The sequence below is a fragment of the Conger conger genome, chromosome 19 (genome assembly GCF_963514075.1).
Source record: "Conger conger chromosome 19, fConCon1.1, whole genome shotgun sequence".
Taxonomy (NCBI): Eukaryota; Metazoa; Chordata; class Actinopteri; order Anguilliformes; family Congridae; genus Conger; species Conger conger.
In genome coordinates, this window is record NC_083778.1 from 16232729 (window position 1) to 16245996 (window position 13268).

The 13268-nt window shown below is 48.9% G+C and overlaps 1 protein-coding gene across 4 annotated transcripts in view; it reads right to left on the minus strand.

Moving 5' to 3' along the window:
* ptprr (protein tyrosine phosphatase receptor type R) overlaps positions 1-13268 on the minus strand; it is a 61657-nt gene that overhangs the window by 6517 nt on the left and 41872 nt on the right. For 3 of the 4 annotated variants that reach the window (XM_061229602.1, XM_061229601.1, XM_061229604.1), the window contains 7 exons: positions 9888-10077; positions 9001-9085; positions 7574-7653; positions 4205-4342; positions 2668-2778; positions 998-1155; positions 1-50 (listed from right to left, as the gene is read on the minus strand). The exon at positions 1-50 is cut by the window's left edge and continues 64 nt beyond it. In XM_061229602.1, the coding sequence (XP_061085586.1) occupies positions 1-50; positions 998-1155; positions 2668-2778; positions 4205-4342; positions 7574-7653; positions 9001-9085; positions 9888-10077 (812 nt within the window). The remainder of the gene's footprint in view (positions 51-997; positions 1156-2667; positions 2779-4204; positions 4343-7573; positions 7654-9000; positions 9086-9887; positions 10078-13268) is intronic. The other variant, XM_061229603.1, reaches the window with a different exon arrangement.

Sequence of the window (13268 nt, forward strand, 5' to 3'; positions counted from 1 at the left end):
GGCATCCTATCGTCGTGGCGATGAAGCAGCCGGTCCGGCCAATCCCGGCGCTGCGGGAAGAGAGAGGACGTGGGCGGGGGGATCGGTCCGCAAGGACAAAACTCGAGTCACCGGAACGAAGAGGTTCCAAGGTCACTCGGGGACATGGAGTGAGTAATAACGAGGCATAACTAGGACGTTGTAATGCAGTGGTGTCCAATCTTATCCTAAAAGGGCCGGCGTGGGGGCAGGTTTTTGTTTAAACCCGGCAGTAACACACCTGGATTATACGAATGAACTAATCGTGGTCTTTCATCAAGACCTTGATGAGTAGAATCAGCTGTCTTAGTCCTGTGCTAAAACAACAACCTGCACACACACCGGCCCTTTCTGGATAAGATAGACATTACCACAGGGGTGTCCAATGTATTATTAAGTTTATTTATTTTGAGTGTCAGTTGGGTTCAATTTACATGCCTAAGTGACACTTTACATGTCTGAGAGTTTGGCAGTGGGGACACAAGTCTAAGACTGGCACTATCTAACATAGGGCTGCTCAATCCTGTTCCTGGAGATCTACCATCCAGTAGGTTTTCACTAAAACACAAATCTGGCACACTTACAGTATACACTAGATGATTTTTAGATATACAATTGAACCCCATGGGGTAATTTCTCCTCTGCATTTGCGAGTTACTTAGGAGCAGTGCCCAGGGACCAACTCCAGTTCTGGGGCCAGTGCCTTGGTCAAGGGCAACGGCAGGAGCACACCTAATCCGACACCCATGTCTTCGAGTGTGGGAGGACACCGGAGTACCCGTTGTAAACCCACACAAACACGGGGAGAACATACACCTCCCCTCACCCTCCAAGCCCTCCAGCCCGGGCTAACATGCGGCGCGCTAGCCTGTCGATCAGCTCCACGCTCCTCGCCCGGGAGGTTTGGAGTAAGCAGGGCTGGGTTTGGGGGGGCCCCGGATTTGAGGGTCCCTGGCGTAGGGGCCTTGCGGTGCCGTACCTGCAGTGCACGACGACGGGCCCCCGGGGGCCCGAGCCCAGACGGTCCTCCTCCACCTCCGCCATGAGCTGCAGCAGCGGCTGGGCGCTGTCGGGGGTCTTGTGGTCGGGCCAGGAGGTGTACCAGTAGTGCTTAACACTGCGGCTCTGCCCCGCCTGCTGTGGGACACAGGACACGTACAGTAACGCTTAACACTGAGGCTCTGACACAGGACACGTACAGTAACGCTCAACACTGTGCCCCTGACACAGGACACATACACTAACGCTTAACACTGCGGCTCTGCCCCGCCTGCTGTGGGACACAGGACACGTACAGTAACGCTTAACACTGAGGCTCTGACACAGGACACGTACAGTAACGCTTAACACTGAGGCTCTGCCCCGCCTGCTGTGGGACACAGGACACGTACAGTAACGCTTAACACTGAGGCTCTGACACAGGACACGTACAGTAACGCTTAACACTGTGCCCCTGACACAGCAGACGTACAGTAACACTTAACGCTACGCCTCTGACACAGGAAACGTACAGTAACGCATGAGGGAAGAGATGTGCTAGACCTTCTCACTGTCACACACATTCTCACAGACACACAATCTCACACACACACGCACACACACCACACACACACACACACACACACACACACACACACACACACACACACACACACACACACACACACACACACACACACACACACACACACACACACACACACACACACACATACACATACACACACACACACACACACAAACTTACCCAGCCATACACACAGACCGGCATGCACTCATGCACATGTATACACACACACACACACACACACAGTGAATTTGAGATTTGCATATACAGAATACAGGTACAATGAACTTAAGAAGAAATAAAATCCCAAACAGCACATCCTAACACATGCAGAGGATTCTCTTTCCAAACACACTGCAGTCAGAGACCCCAGAAATACCTAAAAATTACACCTGTGAACACACAAGTGTCCTTAACACGAAGGAACATCTCCCATAATCAAGCAAGTATTCAGTATTCTGCAGTGATCGTTGTGAAATACATACTGCCTGCTTTCTACCCTGTATTAGGCTTGGACTGCAGTAAATGAGCAGTACTATGGCTGCATCTCCATAGCATATATTGCATTTAAAATGTGAATATAGGAAGCAATAAGGTGCTCACAGCACTTCTGTAGGATTCAGCTCTGGAACGGGCTTCAGAAAAACTGCAGTTCCATGGTAGCTGCCTCTCGCTGGTCGGTTATTTAAAGGCAGCCGCTTTTAATGCTGTGCTTCTGTTCAAGCACTTACTCGCACGCTTCATAAATTGTCCATTGGCTTGTCTCTCCAACACTTTGCCCTGAACAATGTCACTAGTGACCTGACAGCTCCTATAAACAGATAATCAAACAAAACAATCTCTGGTTTCCCCTGCGAGTGATGCATCACCTAGGATGCATCACCTAGTACTCGTTTCCGAGTCCCATCACGTAGCACCGGTCACATTTAACACCTCACGCGCCTTCCTGACAACACAATCTGCAGCCAGCTCTAATGTCAGGGCTGGTTAGCCGTTCGTTTAGCGGCACTGACATTCGCAATCTGCCCCTGGCTCGCCCCGGTTTTTCGGGAGGGGGCTATCGTCATGGCGACGGGTCTTACCTTGAGCGTCAGGTTGCGGACGGTGTAGTGCTCGCACTCCCGCACGCTGTTCACCAGCACCTCCACCTTCCCATAAATCCCCCGCTTCTCCGGCCAGTACAGGACGCACTTCTGCAACACAGACGTTTAAAAAAAAAAAAAACGGCGGTTCATTTCCCGGGAGCTCCCAGTCCACCGCTGACACCCACGTGTCACACTGCGCGCGTGAGGGCGTACAAGGGGAGGGGAAACGTGTCCACCTGTCGCGTGTTTCGGTTAGAAGACTCCCAGCATCCTCGAGACAGCTCTGCTTCTTACACAGCTCCGGCTTTGAGCGCTACAAACGTTCAAGGGCTCTGGAAAAGCGAGTCTCTCTTTCTCTCCCTCTTTCTCCCTCTCTCTCTCCCTATCCCTCGCTCTGGGGTCTGAGCAGATTCACGGAGCGCACTTCAGGAGGCTGTAACGCCGCCGCCGCCCCCCCGGTTTGTGTCCCCAGCGTCTCTGAACGCAGCTAGAGAACTGCTATTGTGCGATGGGTCAAGCGTTATCAGAGTCCCACATCAAAGCCCCCCCCCTCCCTCTCCCATTGTCCCCCCCCCGAGGCGTGGGACACCGGGGCGCGCACCCCGGAGTGTCCGCCCCGCACGGGGTGTTGACTTTGGTGCCGGTCCAGGAGGACCAGGGTGTTCCCACAAAACCATTGTGAGCTATTTTCAGCCCCCCTGTTACTGCACCCTTATCTCCCTGTATCTCTGCCTCTCTGGCACCCGGGGGGGGCCGTCTGTGTGCCCTCAAAATGTGGTCTCCATGACAACGGCCCCCGTTGCGCACGCTCTGCGGTTCTACAGTGTTTTTTTGGAGGGTCCCGTCCCCCCTCATGCTGTGAGGGGGCACGGTATGACAACAACTGCATGGGTCAGTTACAGACCTGGTATATAAAGATATGCAGATACAGCAGATATGATACAAAAATATGCCAAAATCAATATTATATCATATTACACCATCCATTACCATCAAGATATGTTGTGCGTGTGCGTGTGCGCTTTGTGAGAGTGTGTCTGTGTGTTTATGTGTGTGTGTGTGTGTGTGTGTGTGTGTGTGTGATGGAGAGAGAGACAGAATGCATGTGTATGTGTTTGTGAGTGAGGCAGGCAGAGTGTGTGTCTGTGATTATGAGTGTGTGTGTGTGAGAGAGAGAGAGCGATTGTGTGTGCGTGTGTGAGAGACAGAGTGCGCATTTGTGTATGTGTAAGAGAGTGTGTTGTGTGTGTGTGTGAGAGAGAGAGAGACACAGTGTGTTGTGCGTGTGTGTGAGACACAGAGTGTGTGTTTGTGAGAGAGTGTGTGTGTTTGTGAGAGAGAGTGTGTTGTGCACGTGTGTGTGTGTGTGTGTGAGACCCAGAGTGTGTGTTTGCGAGAGAGAGAGAGTGTGTTGTGCATGTGTGTGTGTGTGTGTGTGTGTGTGTGTGTGAGAGAGAGAGAGACCCAGAGTGCGTGTTTGTGAGAGAGAGAGTGTGTGGTGCATTACTCCCTCCCCCCAGAAGGGGGAGCTCACCTCGTTCTTCTCCTTCAGCTTGGTGATCATGACGATGACGGGGCAGTCCTCCTGCCAGGCCATCTGCCAGAAGTCGTTGACCGTGTTGATCATGGGGCCCTGCGTGGCGATGTAGGTCTTCTCATCTCCCAGGTAACCCTGCGCATGTCACAGAGGCTGTGAGAAACTGCGATCCCACCCAACCACTGAAACGCTACTTCCTCCTGTCATAAAACAAATCTCACTGCTCAATGCAGACCCTGTTCTGCCGTAATCACAACCTATACACTCACCGAGCACTTTATTAGACTTATTACTTCGACTTCTACTGCTGTAGCCTGTCCACTTAGAGTTATGAAGCGTTGTGTGTTCAGAGATGCTCTTCTGCATACCACTGTTGTAATGTGTGGTTATTTGCGGTACTGTCACCTTCCTGTCAGCTTTGACCGGTCTGGCCATTCTTTCTCTGACATCTCACATTAACAGGGCGTTTCTGTTTGCAGAACGGCAGATAAAGTAAAGTAAAAGTGCTCGTGAGTGTATATATATATATCTTTATTCCGTTTTCATTCCTACTTCTTTTTCCAGTTCAGTTTCTGCTTCCGCTTTCAGTTCCCTTCCCGTTTCAGCTTTCTGTTAACTGAAAACGAAAAGAAACGAAAACGAAAAGGGAACTGAAAACAGAAATGGAATTGAAAATGTAAACCATTCCCGCAATTGCTCCTGTGGTCAGCAAGTGGCTGCAAATATTGCCATTAACAGATCTCTGTGTACCACTTATTTTTAGGCTTTTATGAGCATGGATAATCCGGCTCTGCAGCCCAGTAGCCTCACAGCCTCCCAACTCCCTTTCTCTTAGAAAATTCATTAAAATGACAGAAGTCAACACATCAGCAGTCATCAGGAGGCTTTTACATAACTCAGATGTTGCTGTCGTAACCTCACCGCTCCGTGTGGTCAGGGAGGCCAGCAGAGCAGGAGAGCTCTTGGCACGGGGATTCCTCCTTATCCGAAAAAAACATCCTCTTTTCCCGCAGGCTTGGAGAAAGGTGCGCTGATTGTGTTGTGTGCACTGCGGGACAATGGGGGGGCTTCCTTCGGCTGTACAACCTGCCAAGGCCCCCCCCCCCCCCCATACCATAACAAACCTTCCCAAGCTTGGAGTGAGAACATTCAACACCGCCCCTCACAGAAGTCTACACATGAGCAGTCACCGGGAGGCTTTTACATAACACCAATGTTGCTTTCATAACGTCCACGTACGGCGACGGTACGAAATCACCGTGGCAGCAGTGAAAAGGCTGATGTTATCGTGATGTCATCACACGCAAAGCTCGGCGGCAGGGCCGTCTGTGGAGCGAGCGCGTAACGCCGTGCCGTCCGTCATTCTGCCGGAAATTTACAGCGGCAGAACGCCGTGAATAACGCTGAATGCACTGACAACCGATCGATCAACCAATCAGCTTTCATTTAGCGTGGCGCCTTTTTAAATCACACGGTGCTTCGAACACTGAAAATTTCTCAGAAGAGAAGCAATAATTTAAACCAATATGGGAAAAAAAAAACTACGGATAGGTTCCCTGACCACCAAACAGATGTACTTCCTCCAAAAAGAATATCATGTCAGATCTACACACACACACGCATATGCAGTTCTCATATATGGACCGGAGTCATAATTACAACCCTTCAAATTAACAGAGACCTGAAACACGGAGGGTGTAATGCACAGAGGTCAGCGGGTCCTGTGGGGATAGCAGCTGTCATAACAGTGGCTCAAGGGCTCGTGGTCCTCCAGAACACGCGGGTTAATGAGGGCACCGCTCCCCTGTGCTGGCTCAGCTTCCTCATACCACAATCAATCACCGCAGAAACCAGGCGGCCATTTTGAATTCGAATTTCAGTTTGAAATTAAGCGGACGTTTATACCTGGGGTTCCGCGGTCTCTGGATTTGATTGCATATTCCGAGACAAAATGCACAATAGAAAAACGGGCGTCCTAGACGTTGTGTTTAATTTGAAAATAAAGCTAGAATACAGGCATTTTGATATAGTTCCTGAACACTCCATTCCTTACTGTAGACTTTACTGGAAATCAAATCAGGTAATCAAAAAACCCCCCAAAAAAAACAATGTACACTATGATTAATAAGAGGAAAAAACATTTGGATTGAGTTTGTGTTTTGTGTTGTCGTGTCGGTCACCATGACAACCTCTGGCCGGCAGGCAGGTAGGGCAAGAGGTGTGAAAGGAAAGGGCTTTGTGTCATCATATTTAGACCATGGTGGGAAAGAGAACGCGATTTAAGCTTCCTCCATCAGGAAACCAGCCTATTGTATGTTTAGGCGAACACGAAGACTTCACATGCACTTTGGGAAATAGCTCCTGGCATGAAATTGTCCTTTCACCAAAGAAAGAATGTCTTAACATCTGACACAAAGGATAATTAAGTGAGTTAATGTACAGCAAGGCATCGATTTAACTTACTGTGTGATGATATTAAACCACAGAAACAAAGTTTAATTTGATCCATTGTGTATTTACAGACACTATTATTCAAGTTCTGTTAAACTATAAGCCTATTTCTCCATCTGAAGAACGGTATCACAGCCCTACACAGGAGGAGATTGAGAAATAGCCCAGCATATTAAAGTCGATTTTTCCAGACAGACAAGCCAACAATCACACAGAAAACAGTTGTGACAGAATATAAATATTCATGCTGATTTCACTGTATAATAATTGCGTGAAGAGGCAGATGACTACATTTGATCAAAACTAGATGGGAGGATTCTCCCTTCACAGAAACAGAGCATTCCTGCATTTCGTGGTTTGATACATATCAAATGTGAATATTCTCATTTTTGAGTTATGATCCCAGAAATATTAGCAATACAGTAGGCCACATATGCAGGAATGGGTTTGGCTTTCTGGGTTCAGCGAAAACAAGATTTCAAAGCATTGTGAATCTTTATACTGAAAATTTGCCAGTCATTTAGTGTACTGCAAATAAAACCTGATACACACTTCATCACACACTTTATCATCATTGTCTTTTGTGTATCTTTTTAATATAGGAACATGTCGTGTGTGAGTGTGTTGAATTGAACCCAGAGAATGGTAATATGTCATACAGTGAAATCAGCATGAATATTTATACAACTGTTGCAACTATTACTTTCTGGGTGATTGTTGGCTTGTCTGTAGGTGGAAAAATCATCTTTAACATGCCCTGGAGCAATGTGGGGTTTAGGGCCTCGCTCAGGGGCCCAACAGCGGTGCGAATCGTACCGGGGCCACACCGGGGCCACACCGGGGCCACACCGGGGCCACACCGGGGCCACACCGGGGCCGATGGTTTTAATAAGAGGTGAAATGGCGCTCACTCACTCTGACGTAGTTGGCGTTGATATAGCTGCCGAGGGGGTCATACGTGTTCTTGGTCCTCAGGATCACCCTGGAATGAGGATCTGCAAAACGACCAAAACAGCGTTCCCCGGTTACCGGCGCAACCACACTGACTCTCAGAATGAAAGTGACAGCGGAGGTACATTTTTGTTCTTCAAGGATCAATTTGCCCAAATGTACCCTGAAAGTACAGTGCAGTACAGTACAAATGAGAACATCGTCCAGGCAAAAAAGTTACAAATGTATTGCATATTGCTGGCTAGGGGAACAACTGTATGTAACTTGAGGGTACTGCCCCAGTTTGGTACTCAAGGTACTCATTTGTACCTTTTTAGGCACTTTTTGCAACCTTTACTCCTGAGAGTGCAGGCCACCATTTCAGTAAGTTTCTGTTACAAACACGGCGGTGTTCAAAATGGCGGGATGGGGAAGGACGACTGGGGACTGAAGTGAAGCTCACAGCACGCCTGTGACCCTGATAACGGTCTCGTTCGCTTCGTCAGGCCTGGGGCCTGTTTGCGTTATTAAACCACCTTCAAACGACCGCCTTCTTCAGCAGGTCTGATAGGAGGAAGCCAAACCCCGGATTTCACCAGTGGGAAGTCGAGAGTTGTCACCCAAAAAAGAGCTAATTCAGTGACAGAGCGTCCCGTTCCTACGAAGTTTACACGGGCACGGTTTTGGAGACTGGGCACCATTGGCTGTGATCGTGCGCCAGTTCTCGCAGTCTTACACAAGGCTAACATTCTGTTCCTTCCAGTATATTTGTGTTTTTTTTTTTTTTTTTTGGGTGGGAAGGAACAAATCTGTTCCAATATTGATAAGGGAGCTGCCCTTCCTCTGTGCGAGAGGGGGGGGGGGGGGAGCGATAAAGATCGGGAACAGCGCTTGACGGGTTATATAAGACGCTACCGTTCTTGCAGTGAGAACAGTCTGTTCTGCCCCCGGACCGTATTGTTCTCAGCCTGGCCACGCCCCCCCCGGACCCCCCCTGTGCCAATGGAAACTATAGGTTCACACGCGCTGACCCTGACCCCGCCCACCCGGGACATGGCGGTAATGAAGCTCTTCCTCTGGCCTGTCAGCAGCTGCGAGGTTGGCGGTTGGCTGCCAAAGTTTCGCAACGGAAAACCCTCGCCCCTTCCAACCCGTTCTTTTACAATTAGTGCCCCCCCCCCCCCTCTCCTACCCCCCCCAACCCCCAGCCAATCAGGGCCTGTTAGCTACAAAGGTGTGCACAGGATCCAAGCCACCGCAGGAGTTATATTTGGGATACTGAAGGTTCCCTGGTGGAAAACTAGCATGCTGATCGCCCCTCTCCCCAGACAGCGACCGAGCAATGCACCCTGTCTCACACAGTGTAACCGTCGATTCTGAAATGGAGGACTTTTAGATGTTAAAATACCAACTTGGCAAAATGGTCTTGTATCTGTTCTTAGTTCCATGACTGGGAATGTCCAGTTCTTTGGGATCCACAAAATTCATGGGGATTTCCTGTAAAACACAAAATATTTCAGTCAAAACACACAGGTGGTGAAAACTTTTTTTTTTACAGAATTGCAGGGTGTTCACTTGTGGAAGTGACAGGATAACTACTATGACACATCTCACAAATTAAACTGATGAGATTAAAAGTGGCAATATAAAAAAAACATAATATACTGACAAAAACAGGCCATTCAGCCCAGCAATGCTCACCTGTACCGACTTCTTAGTCTACCTTAAAGCTAGATAATGTCCATCACTGCATCAAGCCAGTTTTATACACTGATAATGAGATAATTAAAGAAATGTCTGAGTCTGAGTCCGCGGAACGCGGAATTGCAGCCAGTGCATGTTAGTGACATCGGCCTGGTGTTGGGAGAACATTGTGAGAACGTAGGGTGAGAACATTGTGAGAACGAAGGGTGAGAACACTGAGAACGAAGGGTGAGAACACTGTGAGAACGAAGGGTGAGAACACTGTGAGAACGTAGGATGAGAAGATTGTGAGAACGTAGGATGAGAAGATTGTGAGAACGTAGGATGAGAAGATTGTGAGAACGAAGGGTGAGAACACTGTGAGAACGTAGGATGAGAAGATTGTGAGAACGTAGGATGAGAACTTTGTGAGAACGTAGGATGAGAGCATCGTGAGAACGTAGGGTGAGAGCATCGTGAGAACGAAGGGTGAGAACACTGTGAGAACGAAGGGTGAGAACACTGTGAGAACGAAGGGTGAGAACATTGTGAGAACGTAGGGTGAGAACATCGTGAGAACGGAGGGTGAGAGCATCGTGAGAACGTAGGACCTCACCACGAACTGCGCGTGCAGCCTCTGGGTGTTGAGCACGGTGTCTCTGAGCTGCTGGCGGGACAGGGTCCGGCCCGCCGTGTGCAGGTACTCCATCGCCGCCCGCTCCCGGGGCGTGGCCACCACGCAGCTCAGGGGCTCCACCGCGCCCAGCGCGCTCATGTCCAACACCAGAGACACGTTCGACCCACGCCTGCAGGGACACACACACACACACAGCACGCTCAACCCACGCCTGCGCACACACACACACACACACACACACACACAGACACACACACACACACACACACACACACACACACAGCACATTCAACCCAAGCCTGCACACACACACACACACACACACACGCACACACGCACACACGCACACACGCACACATGCACACACACAGCACGTTCAACCCACGCCTGCATACATACAGACAGACAGACAGACAGACAGACACAGCACCTCACTCACAGGGCTAACGGCTATACAATGTAATTTATCATTTGTTATTTCACTGACGCTTTTGTTCAAAGCGACGTACAGTTGATAAGACTAAGCAGGGGACTAAGCAGGGACAATCCACCCCCCACCCCCCCCCCCCCCCCCCGAAGCAATGCAGGGTTAAGGGCCTTGCTCAAGGGCCCAACAGCTGCACAAGCTGAGTCAAACCCGGAACAGCTTGTTTTACTTGAGTCCCTTTTGATTTGAAAAAAAAATACAAACAAATACAATAACAAAACCTCTCTGAAGACCTGCACGTCCACAAGACGAGCTTTTCCAGCCGTCCAATCAGTGCTCAGCAACAACATGTGCCCTGGTTGCTTAGATACCCTGCACACAGACACGCCCGGTGTAGCCCCCCTGCTTTTGCTGCTCTCCGAAATCTGCTGACCTTTGACCCCCACAGTGATCCCTAAGGGCCCCCCTGCTCCATGGAAAGGGGGGGGGGGGTGTGTACAGTGTTCGCCTCTGCCAGAGCTCTGAGTCTATCTATGGGGGAAGGAAGACATTAATTAGCTGGCAGAGAACAGTGTGTTGGCTGCTAGTGTGGGACTGAAACACAAACAAAGTCTCCAAGTTCCAGTCTCTCCCTCTCTCTCTCTCTACCCAACTCCCTGTCCATTAATCAATCCCTCAACACACTCACTTGTTCAGTCGCTTACACACACACACACGTTCGCGTCACTCTCTCTCTCTCTCTCTCTCTCTCTCTCTCTCTCTCTCTCTCTCTCTCTCTCTCTCTCTCTCTCTCTCTCTCTCTCTCTCTCTCTCTCTCTCTCTCTCTCTCTCTCTCTCTCTCTCTCTCTCTCTCTCTCTCTCTCTCTCTCTCTCTCTCTCTCTCTCTCACACATCACACACACACACACACACACACACACACACACACACACACGCGCCGCGCGCACACACACACTCACAATCACAATGCGTGTTCCAATTTTTAATTTCAGCTGGAAGAGAGCGGTGTTTGTCCGGTTATTTCTGGACTGTTTTTAATGTCACACAGACAGGGCAGCTTGAACTCGACGGCCTCCAAAAAATAACAAACCTTCATGGCCTCCAAATAATTTCACCTTGATAGCCTCAAATTATTTTATCCCTTCATCCAAGCGTTTTCCAAACCTACTCAACACAAATTCACCACTGGACCACCGCAGTTTCTCACCTCTTTACTGGCATTTATTTAAATTTAAATGCGTTTAACCACAGTATCGGCACCGTCTTCACAAACCCTCTCTGGGCAATACAAGGCACTGGGCTGTTAACGCACAGGCGAAGAATTCACCAGAAATGCAACCGGATCACGGGGCTACTGATTCAACGTGCTGCATAATTCATGTATTCATATTTCACGTAGCCTACAGCAGGTTTAATATCATCTAAATTCCGATGAAAAATAACCTTTTCATCCCCACAGGCATAAGACTTCATAGACAGGTGTGCTCACAGCCAGTTCAAGAGCGTAAGGGCCAGAGGCACTATAGTATGCAAAGTGAAACAATTATTCATAAGTGAATTATGCAAAATTTAACAGACTCGATTGATTCCAATCGCTGCAGTCAAACTTGGCCTGCGAGAGGTCATCCCTCAGAAGTGGGCAGGACAATTCATCTTCCCTTTCACAGACCGCCTGCAGAACTCGCACGGCTGTTCCTCCAATATTCACAACTTACTGCTTTTAGAGCAAGCCTTGCCCTGCACTGCATGCAACCATTTTTACAGTTCCAATAGCAGCACATTGGTGCCATTAGCACACTGGCTCTATTAGCATTCTGGTTTTTATTAGCACACTGGCTACATTAGCACACTGGCTCTACAAGCACAGTGCCTCTATTAGCATTCTGGTTTTATTAGCACACTGGCTACATTAGCACACTGGCTCTACAAGCACAGTGCCCCCATTAGCATACTGGTTTTATTAGCACACTGGCTACATTAGCACACCGGCTCTACAAGCACAGAGTGTTGGGTAGGGGCAGGGTGGAGGGCCAGTAGCTACTGAGGTTCGACCCTTGAAGGCATACAGGAATACAGGAAGTGGTATACAACAATAAGACTTTCTCCCGGGACACAGAGAGGAACAGAAACTAACCCGTAGGTGGTAATTGGAAAGAACAGAAATTAAGCCCAAAAAAACGGCTGTAGAAAATAAAAACAACCCTCCCAAAACAGGGCGAATACACCTTCCAAATATAGTGCTGGGAAGTGAGCACTGTGAGTAATAATAGTGAATTTCCCAAATAAAAGTACAACCTAGCAAAAACCGCTAGGCACAAAACAAAAACCCATGAGGCGCAGCTCAGGAAGAAAAACACAAACTAAAATACAATAGCGGGGACAACGTCCCTTTCACACGAGCCCCAAACAAAAAGGAAGAAATGAAAACCTTTCAGGAAGGCGTCGGTGAACAAACACCACAACCGAGCGCCTTCCTTACCTATTTTTTGGTAGTCTCAGAGAGTTCTGATAAATAAACCAACACCGTACCTGACTCTACCAGTACAGAGTCTACCTGGTGTCTTCCCGGCTTTGTGTAAGTGTGAACGTTGAACACAAAAGCACTGAAGGGAGTCAGCACTGGCCTTAAATACTCTTGGGGAAGGTAATTCCCCAGGAGTTAAGGAGGAACAGGTGGAACTAATGATCCTCGGCCCTCTGGTGGACCCACCGGGTACTACCTCCCACCATGACACAGTGCCTCTATTAGCAAACTGGTTTTATTAGCACACTGGCTGCATTAGCACACTGGCTGCATTAGCATACTGGTTTTATTAGCATATTGGCTACATTAGCATACTGGCTACATTAGCACACTGGCTCTACAAGCACAGTGCCTCTATTAGCATACTGGTTTTATTAGCACACTGGCACCATTAGCATACTGGCTACAT